This window comes from Ranitomeya variabilis, chromosome 6 (assembly GCF_051348905.1).
Source record: "Ranitomeya variabilis isolate aRanVar5 chromosome 6, aRanVar5.hap1, whole genome shotgun sequence".
Classification (NCBI taxonomy): domain Eukaryota; kingdom Metazoa; phylum Chordata; class Amphibia; order Anura; family Dendrobatidae; genus Ranitomeya; species Ranitomeya variabilis.
In genome coordinates this window covers 372,549,764-372,570,593 of record NC_135237.1, presented here as the reverse complement: position 1 = coordinate 372,570,593, position 20,830 = coordinate 372,549,764, and the positions used below count along the sequence as shown (strand labels likewise).

General features: G+C 50.6%; 1 protein-coding gene across 2 annotated transcripts in view; it reads left to right on the top strand.

Annotated features, from left to right (window-relative positions):
* The first annotated feature begins 4,030 nt into the window (after nt 1-4,030).
* Nucleotides 4,031-20,830, top strand: part of ATP9B (ATPase phospholipid transporting 9B (putative)) — a 428,187-nt gene continuing 411,387 nt past the window's right edge. For both annotated transcript variants that reach the window (XM_077270058.1, XM_077270059.1), the window contains exon 1: nt 4,031-4,649. In XM_077270058.1, coding sequence (XP_077126173.1) covers nt 4,576-4,649 — 74 coding nt within the window. In that variant the 5' untranslated portion in view covers nt 4,031-4,575. The remainder of the gene's footprint in view (nt 4,650-20,830) is intronic.

Here is a 20,830-nt window from a genome sequence, read left to right as displayed (position 1 = left end):
CATCTAGATAAGTTCCTTAGGAGGTCTACTTTCCAAAATGGTGTCACTTGCAGGGGGTTTCAATGTTTAGGCACATCAGTGGCTCTCCAAACACAACATGGCGTCTCATCTCAATTCCAGTCAATTTTGCATTGAAAAGTCACATGGCGCTCCTTCGCGTCCGAGCTCTGCCATGCGCCCAAACAGTGGTTTACCCCCACATATGGGGTATCGGCGTACTCAGAACAAATTGTACAACAACTTTTGGGGTCCATTTTCTCCTGTTACCCTTGGTAAAATAAAACAAATTGGAGCTGAATTAAATTTTTTGTAAAAAAAAGTTAAATGTTCATTTTTATTGAAACATTCCAAAAATTCCTGTGAAACACCTGAAGGGTTAATAAACTTCTTGAATGTGGTTTTGAGCACCTTGAGGGGTGCAGTTTTTAGAATGGTGTCACACTTGGTTAGTTTCTATCATATAGACCCCTCCAAATGACTTCAAATGAGATGTGGTCCCTAAAAAAAAATGGTGTTGTAAAAATGAGAAAATGCTGGTCAACTTTTAACCCTTATAACTCCCTAACGAAAAAAAAAATTTGGTTCCAAAATTGTGATGTAAAGTAGACATGTGGGAAATGTTACTTATTAAGTATTTTGTGTGACATATCTCTGTGATTTAATTGCATAAAAATTCAAATTTGGAAAATTGCGAAATTTTCAAAATATTCGCCAAATTTCTGTTTTTCTCACAAATAAACGTAGGTAATATCAAAGAAATTTTACCACTATCATGAAGTACAATATGTCACGAGAAAACAACATCAGAATCACCGGGATCCGTTGAAGCGTTCCAGAGTTATAACCTCAAAAAGGGACAGTGGTCAGAATTGTAAAAATTGGCCTGGTCATTAACGTGCAAACCACCCTTGGGGGTAAAGGGGTTAAGATCACCTTTCTTTTCCCGGTTTAAAAAAAAAAACATTTGGAATCACCTTGTCTGTAAAAGTGTGGTCTATTAAAATAGAAAACTCATTACACCGTAAGATAAATGCTGTCAAAACAAAGTGAAAAAAATATATTTTTATTGTAAACAATGCAACAAAAAGTGATGAAAACATTATGTACTTAAATTGGTATGAATACCAGCAACAGCCCACCACTAGGGTTGCCAACTTGACTCTTTATTTTTTCTGGATAGGTTATCAAAAAAATCAGACAGATAATATTTATTACACATTGGAAAACCTTAATAAATCACTATAGGTACAAGTAATCCGTATCTACGGCTCATAATTCTGATATGAACACTAGCTGTATTCCAATGATAGTGAAAATATTCTGTATGTTTCCTCAGCTTCAAAAAAAAATCAGGGACACCTTTTTTTTTTTTTTTTTTTTTTTACGGATAGGGCAAACAATTGTCTTATTTTTATGAACAGTTCCAGAATTTCTGGACAATTGGCAACTCTGCTCCCACGCAAAAAACAAACCCTCATACAGCGCCATTGCTTCTGGTCTCATACAAGACCATAAGGCTGTGTGCACACATTTTGTTTTTGCAATGTAGATGTCAAAAAACCTGAAGGGATTCCTGATGCCAGCAAAGTGAATGAGAATCCTGAAGTCCCACGCACAAGTTGCTTATTTGTGACATGCAGCTGTGGTGCAGATTCAGATCTGTAGCACGTCGCTGTGTGAGACTCGGCGACTCAGAAGTGAGGTGATGTCACTGACCTTCACAGTCGCCAGGTCCCGGTAGTGGTTGTTTGCAAAGCCCATAAAGCTTCAGCACGAGGCTCCGTAGGATTTGTACCGTAGATTTGGTGGACTGTCAGACCTGCATGGTCCTTTTTCTTTTCTTTAATAAAGTGGTGAACGAGGAAAAATGTCTGTTAATATTTCTTTGTGTTTTGGGATGTTCTTTTCAGGTTCACATTTGCTGGGCTACAACAAACCTGCATGGGATGATTTGTTAATAAAGTGGTCAACCAGGGAAGGTGTGGTTGAGTGTTTAAAGTATTTTTCTGTGTTTCTTTTTATTACTGTTGGTACTGGGGGTATCACTTGTGAAAGTGAGCCCAGCTTCAATCCATAAAGTCAAATAAATAAAATCCTTTATTTCATGATGATCAAACTAAGTTTAAGAACGCATTAGGCTGCTTTCACACTAGCGTCGGTACGGGGCCGTCGCGCTGCGTCGGCCCGACGCATACTGTGAAAAAAATGCCCGACGTGGGCAGCGGAAGCAGTCTTAGGACGCTTCCGCTGCCCCATTGCAAGGTCCGGGGAGGAGGGGGCGGAGTTTCGGCCGCGCATGCGCGGTTGAAAATGGCGGTCTCGACGCACAAAAAAATGTTACATGTAACTTTTTTTGTGGCGGCGGTCCGCCAAAACACGACTCAACCGTTGCACGACGGTTGCGACGTGTGGCACTGTGTCGCTAATAAAAGTCTATGGAGAAAAAAACGCATCCTGCGGGCAACTTTGCAGGATGCGTTTTTTCTCCACAACGACGCATTGCGACGTGCAGTGCCCGACACTAGTGTGAAAGTAGCCTTAGTCATTCGGAACGTGTCCTGTTTCACGTCCTTGCACCCCATATCCCCAATCATACCTAGGCATATTGTAGTGTTGCCAATGTCAGGGCTGTGGAGTCAGTAAGCAAAACCACTGACCCTGACCAAGTCCCCAGTACTGCCTCCTTACTGAGCATGTGCATAAAGTGCAGCACAGATTCATCTCCACTAAAAGCCGAGATCATTAGATCAGGAACAGAACAGACATTTATAGAACATTTCATAACTTTCCCAAATTCTTATGAAAATTACAGCACATCCTACATTGTACTACTGTACCCAATTTATTATATATTTTTGGAGTCGGAGTCAGTCCATTTTATTCTGATTCTAACTCGGACTCCCCCAAAAATTGACTCGGATGCCATATCTATTTTAATCATGAAAAAAAGGATTTCATTTTAAAGGGCACCTGTCACCCCGTTTTTTCAGTATGAGATAAAAATACTGTTAAATAGGGCCTGAGCTGTGCATTACAACAGTGTATTTTGTGGACCCCGATTCCCCACCTATGCTGCCAAAATACGTTACCAAAGTAGCCGTTTTCGCCTGTCAATCAGGCTGGTCTGGTCAAAAGGGCGTGGTGTCTTCCCCCAGATCTTGCTTAGTTTTCCGTTGGTGGTGTAGTGGTTTGCTCATGCCCAAGGTCCCGAATCCACTGCACAGGGGAGTTAAAAGAGCGCGATGTGCACTATTTCATTGGTGATCGGTGGGGGCGGCCATCTTCCTTTGGCCGCGCGTGTGCAGAAGCGGCGCTCTGCTGGCCGCGGCTTCAGGAAGATGGCCGCCCCCACCGATCACCAATGAAATAGTGCACATCGCGCTCTTTTAACTCCCCTGTGCAGTGGATTCGGGACCTTGGGCATGAGCAAACCACTACACCACCAACGGAAAACTAAGCAAGATCTGGGGGAAGACACCACGCCCTTTTGACCAGACCAGCCTGATTGACAGGCGAAAACGGCTACTTTGGTAACGTATTTCGGCAGCATAGGTGGGGAATCGGGGTCCACAAAATACACTGTTGTAATGCACAGCTCAGGCCCTATTTAACAGTATTTTTATCTCATACTGAAAAAACGGGGTGACAGGTGCCCTTTAAGGATTGAAGCTGGACTCACTTCGTTCACAAGCCATGCCATGCCAACATTTCAGGCTTCCAGAAACTTGTTCGGCTTCCCTCAAGAGTGAGCTGAATGTTTTCATAGCTTGTGTGAGACGGACGCCTCTCTATTACTAACCCCAGGGCTGGATGTCAGCCGTGAATTGGCCAAAATTACAGCTGCCATCAACCCCCAAGCCGCGTTACCCCGACTGCCGGCACACCAAAGCAATAGGGAAGAGCCAGCAATGGCCCATCTCATGGGCTGCCCTACTACTGGGGCGGAGGAGGGCTGGGAAGGGGCCAATAACCAGGGGCCTCCCCGCAGCTCATATTCATAGTGTGACTAGCTGTACAATAGGCTGCACACACGAGGCGCCAGACGTGGTGGGTGAATGTACACCTCACAGAGAGCTTCACAAGATACAGCCATCATTGCGGAACAAGAACACGAGCGCTTCTGTGGCCAAGAGATACAGAAATGGCGCACAACTTTCTGCAGCAAAACCCACAAGGTGTGCACGGAGCCTGACCCAGCAGCAGTGCGGTATTCTCTCACTGAGGAGCCGCACTAGCTGAATATTCTCCTCAGAAGCAGGAAAGGCAGAGCCGTCCCGGAGCTGTGGGAGTAAGGACGAGGCGGGAACATCCGAGAGCAGCACGAACTGCACTGCCCGCGCTCACGGGGTCCGCCGAGACCGCTGCGGTCACACAATGCCGGCGGTACGCCCCGCCGCCACAGACACAGTGATGTTACCGTAATGACAGGACGACTAGCGCCGCCCGCTCGGTCACCTGTCAGCGACGTCACCCAGGAGGCACGCTGACGGGTCAGCTGACAGTGACGTCACATCCCTCGGTCTTCCGCGCGCTCAGCTGGTTGTTCACCAGTGACGTCATTCTGTGCGGCGGAAGATGGCGGATGCTATACCTCTCCAGCCGGTGCAGAAAAGAGCGGCCTATTACACGGCAGACAAGAGTAAGAGGAGGTGAGGAGAGAGCGCCGCCTCCGGTTACTGTGCACCTGTCCTATTCACGTGTGACTGAACATGGAGTAGAATGAGTGTCTCCAGCCGTATTCAACCTCGGGCACAGTGCCCGCCAAGGCTGCCAATCACATGGCAGCTTTCATTTCCCAAAGTCTTTTAGGCATAAGTGCCGGACTGTGATTGGTGGGCGCTGACAACTGCCCCCCCCCCCCCCCAACTCCTGCTGTCTGTACAGTGCAGTGTGCTTGTGCTGTGCCTGTCAGTGACAGGTGTCAGCTGCCCACTAGACTGCCGGAAAGTGGCAGGAAACTTTCCCAGGTTTACCCCCTGATAAGCAGGAAAGGAATGTGATTGTGCTGGTATTTTGGAAATCTAATATTCAAAATGCTGTTCACTAAGACACATACATCAGCGACCCCCCACTGACCAGTGACAGGAGCGACACCTCCTATACAGTGTTAGACCACACATACATCAGCGACCCCCCACTGACCGGTGACGGGAGAGACACCTCCTATACAGTGTTAGACCGCACATACATCAGCGACCCCCCACTGACCAGTGACAGGAGCGACACCTCCTATACAGTGTTAGACCGCACATACATCAGCGACCCCCCACTGACCGGTGACAGGAGGGACACCTCCTATACAGTGTTAGACCGCACATACATCAGCGACCCCCCACTGACCGGTGACAGGAGGGACACCTCCTATACAGTGTTAGACCACACATACATCAGCGACCCCCCCACTGACCGGTGACAGGAGGGACACCTCCTATACAGTGTTAGACCACACATACATCAGCGACCCCCCCACTGACCGGTGACAGGAGCGACACCTCCTATACAGTGTTAGACCGCACATACATCAGCAACCCCCCACTGACCGGTGACAGGAGGGACACCTCCTATACAGTGTTATACCACACATACATCAGCGACCCCCCCACTGACCGGTGACAGGAGGGACACCTCCTATACAGTGTTAGACCGCACATACATCAGCGACCCCCCCACTGACCGGTGACAGGAGCGACACCTCCTATACAGTGTTAGACCGCACATACATCAGCAACCCCCCACTGACCGGTGACAGGAGGGACACCTCCTATACAGTGTTATACCACACATACATCAGCGACCCCCCCACTGACCGGTGACAGGAGCGACACCTCCTATACAGTGTTAGACCGCACATACATCAGCGACCCACCACTGACCGGTGATGGGAGAGACTCCTCCTATACAGTGTTAGACCACACATACATCAGCGACCCCCCACTGACTGGTGACATGAGCGACACCTCCTATACAGTGTTAGACCACACATACATCAGCGACCCCCCACTGACCGGTGACAGGAGCGACACCTCCTATACAGTGTTAGACCACACATACATCAGCGACCCCCCACTGACCGGTGACAGGAGGGACACCTCCTATACAGTGTTAGACCACACATACATCAGCGACCCACCACTGACCGGTGACAGGAGGGACACCTCCTATACAGTGTTAGACCACACATACATCAGCGACCCCCCACTGACCGGTGACTGGAGCGACACCTTCTATACAGTGTTAGACCGCACATACATCAGCGACCCCCCACTGACTGGTGACTGGAGCGACACCTTCTATACAGTGTTAGACCGCACATACATCAGCGACCCCCCACTGACTGGTGACATGAGCGACACCTCCTATACAGTGTTAGACCACACATACATCAGCGACCCACCACTGACCGGTGACAGGAGGGACACCTCCTATACAGTGTTAGACCACACATACATCAGCGACCCACCACTGACCGGTGATGGGAGAGACTCCTCCTATACAGTGTTAGACCACACATACATCAGCGACCCCCCACTGACCGGTGACTGGAGCGACACCTTCTATACAGTGTTAGACCGCACATACATCAGCGACCCCCCACTGACTGGTGACTGGAGCGACACCTTCTATACAGTGTTAGACCGCACATACATCAGCGACCCCCCACTGACTGGTGACATGAGCGACACCTCCTATACAGTGTTAAGGCCCCGTCTCACTAAGCGATTTACCAACGATCACGACCAGCGATACGACCTGGCCGTGATCGTTGGTAAGTCGCTGTGTGGTCGCTGGGGAGCTGTCACACAGACCGCTCTCTCCAGCGACCAACGATCAGGGGAACGACTTCGGCATCGTTGAAACTGTCTTCAACGATGCCGAAGTCCCCCTGCAGCACCCAGGTAACCAGGGTAAACATCGGGTTACTAAGCGCAGGGCCGCGCTTAGTAACCCGATGTTTACCCTGGTTACCAAAAAAAACAAACAATACATACTCGCCTTTCGGTGTCCCTTGCCGTCTGCTTCCTGCTCTGACTGAGATCCGGCCGTACAGTGAGAGCATAGCGCAGCGGTGACGTCACTGCTGTGCTCTCACTTCTCACTGTACGGCCGGCAGTCAGTGAGAGCAGGAAGCAGACGGCAAGGGACCTGGACACCGAAAGGCGAGTATGTATTGTTTGTTTTTTTTTACATTTACGCTGGTAACCAGGGTAAACATCGGGTTACTAAGCGCGGCCCTGCGCTTAGTAACCCGATGTTTACCCTGGTTACCAGTGAAGACATCGCTGGATCGGTGTCACACACACCGATTCAGCGATGTCAGCGGGGCCTCAACTACCAAAAAAAGGTCCAGGCCATTCCGACACGACCAGCGATCTCACAGCAGGGGCCTGATCGCTGGTACGTGTCACACATAGCGAGATCGCTATGGAGGTCGCTGTTGCGTCACAAAACTTGTGACTCAGCAGCGATCTCGCTAGCGATCTCGCTATGTGAGACGGGGCCTTTAGACCACACATACATCAGCGACCCCCACTGACCGGTGACAGGAGGGACACCTATACAGTGTTAGACCACACATACATCAGCGACCCCCCCACTGACCGGTGACAGGAGGGACACCTCCTATACAGTGTTAGACCACACATACATCAGCGACCCACCACTGACCGGTGACAGGAGGGACACCTCCTATACAGTGTTAGACCACACACACATCAGCAACCCCCCACTGACCGGTGACAGGAGCGACACCTCCTATACAGTGTTAGACCACACATACATCAGCAACCCCCCACTGACCGGTGACGGGGGCGACACCTCCTATACAGTGTTAGACCACACATACATCAGCGACCCCCCACTGACCGGTGACAGGAGCGACACCTATACAGTGTTAGACCACACATACATCAGCGACCCCCCCACTGACCGGTGACAGGAGGGACACCTATACAGTGTTAGACCACACATACATCAGCGACCCCCCCACTGACCGGTGACAGGAGGGACACCTCCTATACAGTGTTAGACCACACATACATCAGCGACCCACCACTGACCGGTGACAGGAGGGACACCTCCTATACAGTGTTAGACCACACATACATCAGCGACCCACCACTGACTAGTGACAGGAGCGATACCTCCTATACAGTGTTAGACCACACATACATCAGCAACCCCCCACTGACCGGTGACAGGAGCGACACCTCCTATACAGTGTTAGACCACACATACATCAGCAACCCCCCACTGACCGGTGACGGGGGCGACACCTCCTATACAGTGTTAGACCACACATACATCAGCGACCCCCCACTGACCGGTGACAGAAGTGACACCTCCTATACAGTGTTAGACCACAGATACATCAGCAACCCCCCACTGACCGGTGACAGGAGCGGGACCTCCTATACAGTGTTAGACCACACATACATCAGCGACCCCCCCACTGACCGGTGACAGGAGCGACACCTCCTATACAGTGTTAGACCACACATACATCAGCAACCCCCCCACTGACAGGTGACAGGAGCGACACCTCCTATACAGTGTTAGACCACACATACATCAGCGACCCACCACTGACTGGTGACAGGAGGGACACTTATACAGTGTTAGACAGACCACACATACATCAGCGACCCCCCCACTGACCGGTGACAGGAGGGACACCTCCTATACAGTGTTAGACCACACATACATCAGCAACCCCCCCACTGACCGGTGACAGGAGAAACAGCTCCTATACAGTGTTAGACAGACCACACATACATCAGCGACCCCCCCACTGACCGGTGACAGGAGGGACACCTCCTATACAGTGTTAGACCACACATACATCAGCGACCCACCACTGACCGGTGACAGGAGGGACACCTCCTATACAGTGTTAGACCACACATACATCAGCGACCCATCACTGACTGGTGACAGGAGCGATACCTCCTATACAGTGTTAGACCGCACATACATCAGCAACCCCCCAGTGACCGGTGACAGGAGCGACACCTCCTATACAGTGTGTCACGATATGGTATGAAATATCATATAAGTAGTTTCTCTTGCTAGCATGCTGTGGGCTAAGCCCCCCTTTTTGGAGTGTCTCTGCAACAGCTTGTAGCTGCAAATTCCTGACTTTCAGCTCACAAGCTTTCATCCCCCTCACCAAGGTATTTACGACCGGCATTTCCTGTAGTGGAAAGTGACCAGCTATAACTGGACTAGAAACTTCTAGAATCCATGAAAGTTCTTTGTTTGGTTTTTGTAAGATATTAAGCAAACCATCTAAGTTAAGAGCACGAAAATACATATTCTTACTTCCACTCGGTGGACCTACCCATCACTCTAAACATGGGCGTCTAACTCCATCTGGTGAAGAAGTAGGGATTTCTCTGTAAATATGTATCCCAGATAGGACATATTTGAACTCATTAGAATGCCCACGTTAATCCGAGATGAATGCTGGGTTTGTTACGACTATGCCATGTTCTGTAGCGAAGTTATAAAAAGTAGATAAATTTAATGTTGAAGTACTCAGAATGTAGAGAGAGGAGGGTCTGGATAAGCCAGCCTTTCTGTGACGTCACTAGCTGCAGGTTTTAAGTTTGTTGTAGGCTCCCCAGCACTTCTTCTTGTCTTTTTCCTGGAGAGCCCTGAGCACGTCCAATGAGCTGGGACGTATGGTTGCCTGCAATGCAATGAACTGAGAATATGTGAGTGTTATCTTTTCTCCTTTAATCCCCTTTATGTTATAATTACCTTGTACATATTTGCAATTGTCTCATTTGTAACATCTTTGTAACATATTTTGATAAAGCACTGCCTACATTTTGTGGGGTATATTATTTCATGCCAGTTCTTTCTCCATGCTCTAAAAACGTACCCTAAGTCTCTGAAGGGAATTACGCTACTGTTTTGGGTTAGCTTCGGACCTGTTTAATCGGAGCTGGTGGCAGCGATACCGTGCAGGCTTTTGGGTGATGTTGTAGCGACTGCGGCGTTAATAATTATTGTTCCTGCCTGAGTGGGAGTAGTTATCGCGTCGCTGCAGCGTGCCCAATAGCCAGTACATAGCAGGCAGCCTTTCTGGCGACTAATTACCCTAGGTGCAGTACCTAATCTGACCTGACGGTAAGGGGGGCGCCAGAGAGCTGCAAGGTTCAAGTGGAACTGTAAACGGGATATAAACAAATCCCTGCAGTTCATGGTATATTGAAGAGCAGTGGGATACCTAAAATAAGCCCCTGCTGTAAACTAAGAGGTCCCTAGCCTGGTGTGTGTTTATTTTTTCATGACATTGTGGCAGTGGAGGGATAACTAAGATAAGCCCCCCCTGCACATGTGATAGCCGTCTGTTGGTCTAAAGTCACCCCACTCCATGACATATTGGTGACAGTGTGACAAGCGGGGATTCCGTGTCTGGACACAAGCACAGCACCTATCAGTGGGAATAAGTCCATTCTGTGTGCCTAAACCTATCTGCGCAAATACCAGACGCAGACCATGCTGTGCCTTATATGACACTACAGTCATTTACTTTTTTCACCATAGTACGTAACTGATGAAGGTCCAGATATAGGACCGAAACGTTTTGGCTACTACGATTAAAATCTCACAAGCATTAAGTTGAGTGCCAGGTTCTTTCTTTTAATATTGGTGACAGTGGTCAGGAATCCCTGTGGATCTCGTGACCAATTGGTGGCAGCGGCTAAGGGATCGTGACAACTGGTGACAGTCACGGTGTGAGTCGTGACAATTGGTGGCAAGGCGGTGGGATATTAGAGTATTAGTGATTTGGTTTGAGCAATCATTACTCTCACTAAAAACTTGCAGAAAGTTCTTGCGAGGACTGCGCAAATAAGTTTGGAGAACGAACTCAGTGTTTATTAGTTGTGAGACAATTGTGTACTTGTAATTATTCCCTCCCTTTCTCTTCGTTTTTCTATCCTATCTTTTATTTGGCAACCATGGTTGGGCTGGGAGAAGCCTTTTATGAACAGCAGACCAGAGACACCCTTGTTGCCTTATGCAAGTCACAGCACATTGACTATGCAAGCAAAAACAAAAGCGAACTGGTCGCAGTCCTGATGCAATGGGAAGCCGCTCTAGACCACTCACAGAGCCCAGAAGCCGCAGAAGCCGGCACCAGCGAACATGGTGCTGCAGCAGAGGTCCAACCACTGAATGCTGGCCCTGTTAGCAATCCAGGCGAATTGGACCCCCACCTGCAGGCGGCCTTGAAAGAATTCCCCACTGACGACCATGAGGGACGTCGGCAGCTGATTTAGCAATACCGGCAGGAGGCCGAGGCCCGAGCCGAGCGAGAGGCCCAGCGAGCCAAGCACAGCGGGAGTACCAGCTGCAGATGGCCCGACTGCAAATGCAGGGGTCATCCCAGTCCAGCCGTGAGCCCAGCAGCGCTCAGATACCGAAGCCCCGGCCCGACCACTTTCCTGTTATGGAAAAGGATGGGGACTTGGACACTTTTCTGCGGGCCTTTGAGAAAGCCTGCAGACAGTACCAGCTGCCTACACAAGATTGGGCACGATACCTGACACCAGGGCTGAGAGGAAAAGCTCTGGAGGCGTTTGCTGCCCTCCCTCAAGAACAAGATGGTGACTATGAGGCCATCAAGCAGGCTCTCATAGCCAAGTACCAGCTTACACCCGAGGTGTACCGTAAGAAGTTCCGGACCCTCCAATGTGGCCCACACGACAGTTACAGTGATGTGGTGCATGGACTGGGGACCCACTTTGACCAGTGGACCCAAGGACTGTCAGTGACCACCTTTGCACAGCTGCGAGACCTGATGATCAAAGACCAGTTTTTCCATCTTTGCCCAGCTGAGGTGCGACAGTTCGTGATGGACAGAGAACCCAAAGACGTGACGAAAGCAGTGCAGATTGCCGATGCCTATGAGGCCAACCGTAGATCGGAAGTGCGGAAGCCAGTCACCTCCAGCTGGAGAGGGGGTAAGCCTGCATCCAACGCCGGTACCCCTGCCAGCCAACACACCAGAGGTCCTGTCCCCGTGGCCAACAGCACCAGACCTACCACCGAACTTCGCCAGTGTTACCACTGCAGGCAGCCTGGTCATATCAGTCCCCACTGTCCAGACAAGCGGAAGAACCTCCCAGCCAAGGCCCCAGGGCCTAGTGCAGCAGTCCTTTTGGTGGGTGGTGTGGTTGGGAAGGGTGTGTGACAACGTACAGCACGTCACTGTGGGAGGTCATGTTGCTACAGGCCTCAAAGACACCGGGGCTGAACGAACCCTCATCCGACCCGAACTGGCGGCCCCTGAAGAAATCATTCCGGGGAAAACCCTAACTGTCACTGGGATTGGGGGCATCAGCTGTCCCTTGCCAATGGCCCGGGTTTATATTGATTGGGGTGCTGGGAGCGGGGTGAAGGAAGTGGGGCTGTCTGATAATTTGCCCACTGATGTTTTGTTTGGGACTGATTTGGGGAGGTTGGTTGCATACTACGACGTTGACACCCCTCCCCAATCTACTAATGAGGGTAACGTTAACCCTGATGATGATGATGATGATGGGAAATCGCATGTGTTACCTGACCATGCTTTATCTTGTAATGATGCATCTGATTACCATTTTTTCCCTAGGATTGATGGTGAAAATGTTGTACCTGTGCCAACTGAACCTGATAATGATGTTTCTGTGAAAGTTGATGTGTCCATAGGTACAGGAGTGCTCAGCCACGTCGCTCTGCGGAGTGAGACAGCTGAGGAACCCCTAGCAGGGGCAAGTGTCGGTGCTACAGGAAATGGGGAGATACATGGGAACCGTGAGGAAGGTGATGCCATGCAATTGACCTGTGCCACCGAGGAAGGTAACTGGCCCATAAGTAGCAATGCTCCTGAGGTAATGGGGGTGGATGGGGAGGTAGAGCCCATAGCAGCGTCGGCTGATGGGTCTGTAGAAACCCCCGGGGAGACAGCCTACGTAGCTGCTGTCACCCGCAGTCAGAGTGCCCGGAACGCAGATAACTGTCTGCCTTCCGGACCCTCCTCAGTCATCAGTGCGACTGAACCAGAGGTGGACCCAGAGCAGGTCCCAGAGGGCTCCCGTGGGGAAGGGACCCTGACATCGCTTCTGGCTTCCCCTAGCCAGGAGTTTCAGGCTGCTCTGCACACAGATGCGAGCCTAGAGAGTTTGAGACAACTCGCCGGGACGCGCTTCTCCGAGACTGATAAGGAGAAGGTTTTCTGGGAAGGAGGAAGGTTGTACCGGGAGACAGTACCCGGAAAATCGCAAAAGAAGTGGTTGAGGAAAAGACAGCTGGTCGTCCCGCAGCAATTCCGGGGTGAGTTGTTGCGGATTGCCCATGAGATCCCGCTAGCTGGACACTTGGGGATCAGCAAAACTAAGGCCCGGCTGTCTCAACACTTCTATTGGCCTAAGATGGGGACAGATGTGTCAAACTGCTGCTGCTCCTGCGTCACCTGTGAAAGAGTGGGGAAGGCGGGGCCTGCTCTTAAGGCTCCCCTGATCCCTTTGCCAGTGATAGAGGAGCCTTTCCAGAGGATAGCGGTGGACATTGTGGGCCCGATGGTCGTCCCCAGCAGCTCTGGAAAGCGATTTATTCTTACTGTGGTAGACTACGCTACCCGGTACCCAGAGGCAGTAGCTCTGTCTTCAACTAGGGCAGATAAGGTGGCGGATGCCCTGTTGGCCATCTTTTCACGTGTAGGATTTCCCAGGAAAATGCTTACTGATCAAGGGACCCAATTTATGTCTCGCCTGATGAAGGCTCTCTGTAAGTAAATGCAGGTAAAGCACCTGGTATCGAGTGCGTATCACCCACAGACCAATGGCTTGTGTGAACGCTTCAATGGTACCCTCAAACAGATGCTACGCATGCTGGTTGAGACTCAAGGGCGCGACTGGGAGCGGTACCTCCCACACCTGCTATTCGCTTACCGAGAGGTTCCGCAGGCCTCGACGGGGTTCTCCCCCTTCGAGCTCCTGTACGGCAGGCGAGTCCGGGGACCCCTTGGGTTGGTAAGAGAATCCTGGGAAGAGGAGCCGAACCCTTCAGAAGTGTCCATAGTGGAGTATGTCATGCGCTTCCGTGACAAGATGCAGACCTTGACGCAGTTGGTGCATGACAACATGACGCAGGCTCAGGCTGATCAGAAGCACTGGTACGACCAGAACGCCCGGGAGCGGACCTACCACGTGGGTCAAAAGGTGTGGGTGCTGGTGCCCGTACCAACGGATAAGCTTCAGGCAGCCTGGGAGGGCCCGTACGTCATCCACCAACAGCTCAACCCGGTCACCTACGTGGTCACGCTTGACCACGCTCGGGGTAGGCGAAAGGCCTTTCACGTCAACATGATGAAGGCTCATCACGAACGTGAACCTTTCATCCTACTGGTCTGCAGCTTACCCGAAGACGGGGAGGAGGACACCCTCCTGGACATGCTGGCCCAAGCCAAGGCCGGTGGGTCCATTGAGGACGTGGAGGTAAGCGCCTCGCTAGATGAACCACAGCGGTTGCAGTTGCAAACCACACTGGAACCCTTCCGGGTCGTGTTCTCCAACCGACCTGGGAGGACTGAGTTAGCCGTCCACAAGGTGGACACCGGGAATCACGCCCCACTACGGCGAACACCCTATCGAATCTCTGACCAGGTGCAGCAGATTATGCGCCAGGAGATCGATGAGATGTTACAGCTGGGGGTGATTCGACGGTCAAAGAGCGCGTGGGCCTCACCTGTAGTTCTCGTGCCAAAAAAGGGGGGCTCAACGCCATTACAGCCTCTGACGCGCACCCAATGCCGCGCATCGAGGAGCTGCTTGAGAAGTTAGCTGGCGCAAAATACCTGACAATAATGGATCTGAGTCGCGGATACTGGCAGATTCCCCTGAGCCCCGAGGCACAGGAGAAGTCCGCCTTTATCACACCCTTTGGACTGTACGAGTCCACGGTCATGCCCTTCGGCATGAAGAATGCCCCTGCCACTTTCCAGTGGCTGGTCAACCGCCTGCTTCAGGGACTGGAGAAGTACTCAGTGGCGTACTTGGATGACATTGCCATCTTCAGTCCCTCCTGGGGGGAACACCTGCAGCATCTCGAGAAGGTGCTCGGGCAAATCCACCGAGCAGGACTGACTATCAAGCTGGGAAAGTGCCAGATGGGCATGAGTGAGGTCCACTACCTGGGAGCACCGGGTAGGCGGAGGCACCCTGAAGCCAGAGCCTGAGAAAGTGGGCGCGATCGTGAACTGGCCCACTCCTGGGACCAAGAAACAGGTGATGTCCTTCCTGGGCACTGCAGGGTAATATAGGCGCTTTGTGCAGCACTATAGTAGCCTGGCAAAACCTTTGACGGACCTCACCAGGAAGAAGCTACCCCACATCGTCAACTGGACAGATGGCTGTGAGGGGGCCTTCCAGGCGTTGAAAACCGCGCACTGTGCAACGCCCCTGTGTTGAAAGCAGTCGACAGCAGTCGACCGTTCCTGGTACAGACTGATGCCAGTGAGTTTGGCCTCGGTGCTGTACTCAGCCAGGTTGACTCGGAGGACCAAGAGCACCCCGTGTTGTACCTGAGCCGGAAACTTTTGCCGAGGGAAGTGGCCTACTCCACCATTGAGAAGGAGTGCCTGGCCATAGTCTGGGCCCTGCAGCGCTTGCAGCCCTACTTGTACGGTCACACCTTCACTGTGGTGACCGACCACAACCCTCTGCGCTGGTTAAGCACCATGTGTGGAACCAACGGCAGGTTGCTGCGCTGGAGCCTTGCCCTTCAGCAATTTGACTTCACCATTAAACACAAATCGGGTAACGAGCATGGGAATGCAGATGGACTGTCCCGCCAGGGTGAACCCACTGAGGTGCACATGGAGGCATACCATGGGGTTCTACCTCCCTAGCGCACACCAAAAGGGGGAGGTGTGACGATATGGTATGAAATATCATATAAGTAGTTTCTCTTGCTAGCATGCTGTGGGCTAAGCCCCCCTTCTTGGAGTGTCTCTGCAACAGCTTGTAGCTGCAAATTCCTGACTTTCAGCTCACAAGCTTTCATCCCCCTCACCAAGGTATTTACGACCGGCATTTCCTGTAGTGGAAAGTGACCAGCTATAACTGGACTAGAAACTTCTAGAATCCATGAAAGTTCTTTGGTTTTTGTAAGATATTAAGCAAACCATCTAAGTTAAGAGCACGAAAATACATATTCTTACTTCCACTCGGTGGACCTACCCATCACTCTAAACACGGGCGTCTAACTCCATCTGGTGAAGAAGTAGGGATTTCTCTGTAAATATGTATCCCAGATAGGACATATTTGATCTCATTGGAATGCCCACGTTAATCCGAGATGCATGCTGGGTTTGTTACGACTATGCCATGTTTTGTAGCCAAGTTATAAAAAGTAGATAAATTTAAGGTTGAAGTACTCAGAATGTAGAGAGAGGAGGGCCTGGATAAGCCAGCCTTTCTGTGATGTCACTAGCTGCAGGTTTTAAGTTTGTTGTAGGCTCCCCAGCACTTCTTCTTGTCTTTTTCCTGGAGAGCCCTGAGCACGTCCAATGAGCTGGGACGTATGGTTGCCTGCAATGCAATGAACTGAGAATATGTGAGTGTTATCTTTTCTCCTTTAATCCCCTTTATGTTATAATTACCTTGTACATATTTGCAATTGTCTCATTTGTAACATCTTTGTAACATATTTTGATAAAGCACTGCCTACATTTTGTGGGGTATATTGTTTCATGCCAGTTCTTTCTCCATGCTCTAAAAACGTACCCTAAGTCTCTGAAGGGAATTACGCTACTGTTTTGGGTTAGCGTCGGACCCGTTTAATCGGAGCTGGTGGCAGCGATACCGTGCAGGCTTTTGGGTGATGTTGTAGCGACTGCGGCGTTAATAATTATTGTTCCTGCCTGAGTGGGAGTAGTTATTGCGTCGCTGCAGCGTGCCCAATAGCCAGTACATAGCAGGCAGCCTTTCTGGCGACTAATTACCCTAGGTGCAGTACCTAATCTGACCTGACGGTAAGGGGGGCGCCAGAGAGCTGCAAGGTTCAAGTGGAACTGTAAGCGGGATATACACAAATCCCTGCAGTTCATGGTATATTGAAGAGTAGTGGGATACCTAAAATAAGCCCCTGCTGTAAACTAAGAGGTCCCTAGCCTGGTGTGTGTTTATTTTTTTATCACATTGTGGCAGTGGAGGGATAACTAAGATAAGCCCCCCTGCACATGTGATAGCCGTCTGTTGGTCTAAAGTCACCCCACTCCATGACATATTGGTGACAGTGGTCAGGAATCCCTGTGGATCTCGTGACCAATTGGTGGCAGCGGCTAAGGGATCGTGACAACTGGTGACAGTCACGGTGTGAGTCGTGACACAGTGTTAGACCACACATACATCAGCAACCCCCCACTGACCAGTGATGGGGGCAACACCTCCTTTACAGTGTTAGACCACACATACATCAGCAACCCCCCACTGACTGGTGACAGGAGCGACACCTCCTATACAGTGTTAGACCACACATACATCAGCGACCCACCACTGACCGGTGACAGAAGTATCACCTCCTATACAGTGTTAGACCACACATACATCAGCGACCCCCACTGACTGGTGACAGGAGCAACACCTCCTATACAGTGTTAGACCACACATACATCAGCGACCCCCCACTGACTGGTGACAGGAGGGACACCTCCTATACAGTGTTAGACCACACATACATCAGCGACCCCCCACTGACCGGTGACAGGAGCGACACCTATACAGTGTTAGACCGCACATACATCAGCGACTCACCACTGACCGGTGATGGGAGAGACTCCTCCTATACAGTGTTAGATCACACATACATCAGCGACCCCCCACTGACCGGTGACGGAGGCGACACCTCCTATACAGTGTTAGACCGCACATACATCGACCCCCCACTGACCGGTGACAGGAGCGACACCTCCTATACAGTGTTAGACCACACATACATCAGCGACCCCCCACTGACCGGTGTCAGGAGCGACACCTCCTATACAGTGTTAGACCACACATACATCAGCGACCCCCACTGACCGGTGTCAGGAGCGACACCTCCTATACAGTGTTAGACCGCCTACGGACAGAGATTTCAGGAAGATGATGTGTTGGAAGTAGGAAAAGTAAGCAAGCCTGAAGATCTGATCAGGGGTGACTGAATCAGGTTATCCTCACAACAACATATCTTTTGAGGAGTTCATGGCAGACAGTGGTTAGTACTAAGCTTACCTGGTCCAGGCTAGAGTAACATGGCTGGCAGATTGCCGATAAAGGATTTATCTGTTTTTTTATTTTTTATTTTTGCAATAAGCTTGAAGACATAGAAAATAACAAACGCCCATACACTTCCCCTCCACTGGTCCAGTGTTGCCTCTCTATCACTGCTCCGATCTCTGCAGACGTACGGAAGTCGCAACATAAAGACTATAGAGCATCTGACTGCTGCAGCTAGTCACTAGGCTCTACATTTCCCCTGATGTTGATGGCATGAGCCATTGAGCCCAGTGATTGTTCAGCAGTCACTTGCACTGTAGCCATGATATCCCCACTGCTGTCTGTCAGCAAAGACCGGAGGAAGGTAAATATTGGGGTACTGATTATTTTTTGTGTGCCCAATCCTATTAACGGGGTTATTCTGGGCTTGCATGAAAGTCTGCAGTCATGTATGTGACTGCAGATTTTTGAATCCTCACATTGCAGGTAGTGAAGGCTGTCAGGATTATCCGGTGTCGGGAGATGGGAAGTCATGCGATATGCGCGTCTTTGCTCAATGCAAGTGATTTGAGTGAAGTCGTGCACCTCTAGTCAGAATGTGTCCAGAAGAGTAGACATATTGCATACTTGCAGTCACATGACCACTCAGTTTTGCAGCCCGAACCAGAGAATCCTGACCTCATGCACTATGCTCAGTTTGAGGATTCACAAGTCTGCAGTCACATGGAGTGACTGCAGACTTTTGTGCCAAACCTGGATAATCCTATTAAGATACATTCTTGGACAAGACCATCAATGCTGGAAAAAATCGGTGACATGACACACAATGCATTGTAACTTGTGGTGTAGTCACAGATCACAGAGCAATCATAACCTGGTGTACCAGTAAAAGCATCTGCAATAGGAACTTAAGCATCAGATCCACAATTATGGTGCAATGTAAGGAGGTGGCCTGGACTGAGGAATTCTGTTAAAGGTAATCTGTCACCCCATTTTTCACCTATAAGCTGCGGCCACCGCCATCAGGGGCTTATCTACAGTATTCTGTAATACTGTAGATAAGCCCCCGATGTAACCTGAAAGATAAGAAAAACAAGTTATATTATACTCACCCAGGGGCGGTCCCGGTACGGTCCGGTCCGATGGGTGTCGCGGTCCGGGTCCTGCGCCTCCCATCTTCATATGATGACATCCTCTTCTTTGCTTTCTGCCGCGGCTCCTGCACAGGCATACTTTATCTGCCCTGTTGAGGGCAGAGCAAAGTATTGTAGTGCACAGGCGCCGGGAAAGGTCAGAGAGGCCCGGCGCCTGCACACTGCAGTACTTTGCTCTGCCCTCAACAGGGCAGACAAAGTACACCTGCGCAGGAGCCGCGGCAGAAAGCAAAGAAGAGGACATCATCACACCGGGACCGCCACTGGGTGAGTATAATCTAACTTGTTTTTCTTATCTTCAGGTTACATCGGGGGCTTATCTACATCATTACAGAATACTGTAGATAAGCCCCTGAAGGCGGTGGCCGAAGCTTATAGGTGAAAAATGGTGTGACAGATTCCCTTTAAATCCTGCGGATAGCTGGTTTTATATATGTTGCTTGCCTGTTTGGAAAAAATAGTTCCAGGACATCGAATGGGAAATTATCAGTGTGATGCTGTAGGCAATGGTTGAACAACATTTTTTGGTCCAAGGGCCGCAATGCCATACTGAACCATTTCCTAGGGCTGCAATGCCATTCTGAAACAATGCCAAGGGCCGCAGCAATGCCATACTGAACCAATCCCAAGGGCCGCAATGCCATACTGAACCAATCCCAAGGGCCGCAATGCCATACTGAACCAATCCCAAGGGCCGCAGCAATGCCATACTGAACCAATCCCAAGGGCCGCAGCAATGCCATACTGAACCAATCCCAAGGGCCACAGCAATGCCATACTGAACCAATCCCAAGGGCCGCAATGCCATACTGAACCAATCCCAAGGGCCGCAGCAATGCCATACTGAACCAGTTCCAAGGGCTGCAATGCAATACTGAACCAATTTCAAGGGCCTCAGCAATGCCATACTGAACCAATCCCAAGGGCCTCAGCAATGCCGTACTGTACCAGTCCCAAGGGCGGCAGCAATGCCATCCTGAACCAATCTCAAGGGCCGCAGCAATGCCATACTGAACCAATCCCAAGGGCCGCAATGCCATACTGAACCAATCCCAAGGGCCGCAATGCCATACTGAACCAATCCCAAGGGCCGCAGCAATGCCATACTGAACCAATCCCAAGGGCCGCAGCAATGCCATACTGAACCAATCCCAAGGGCCACAGCAATGCCATACTGAACCAATCCCAAGGGCCGCAATGCCATACTGAACCAATCCCAAGGGCCGCAGCAATGCCATACTGAACCAGTTCCAAGGGCTGCAATGCAATACTGAACCAATTTCAAGGGCCTCAGCAATGCCATACTGAACCAATCCCAAGGGCCTCAGCAATGCCGTACTGTACCAGTCCCAAGGGCGGCAGCAATGCCATCCTGAACCAATCTCAAGGGTCGCAGCAATGCCATACTGAACCAATCCCAAGGGCCAT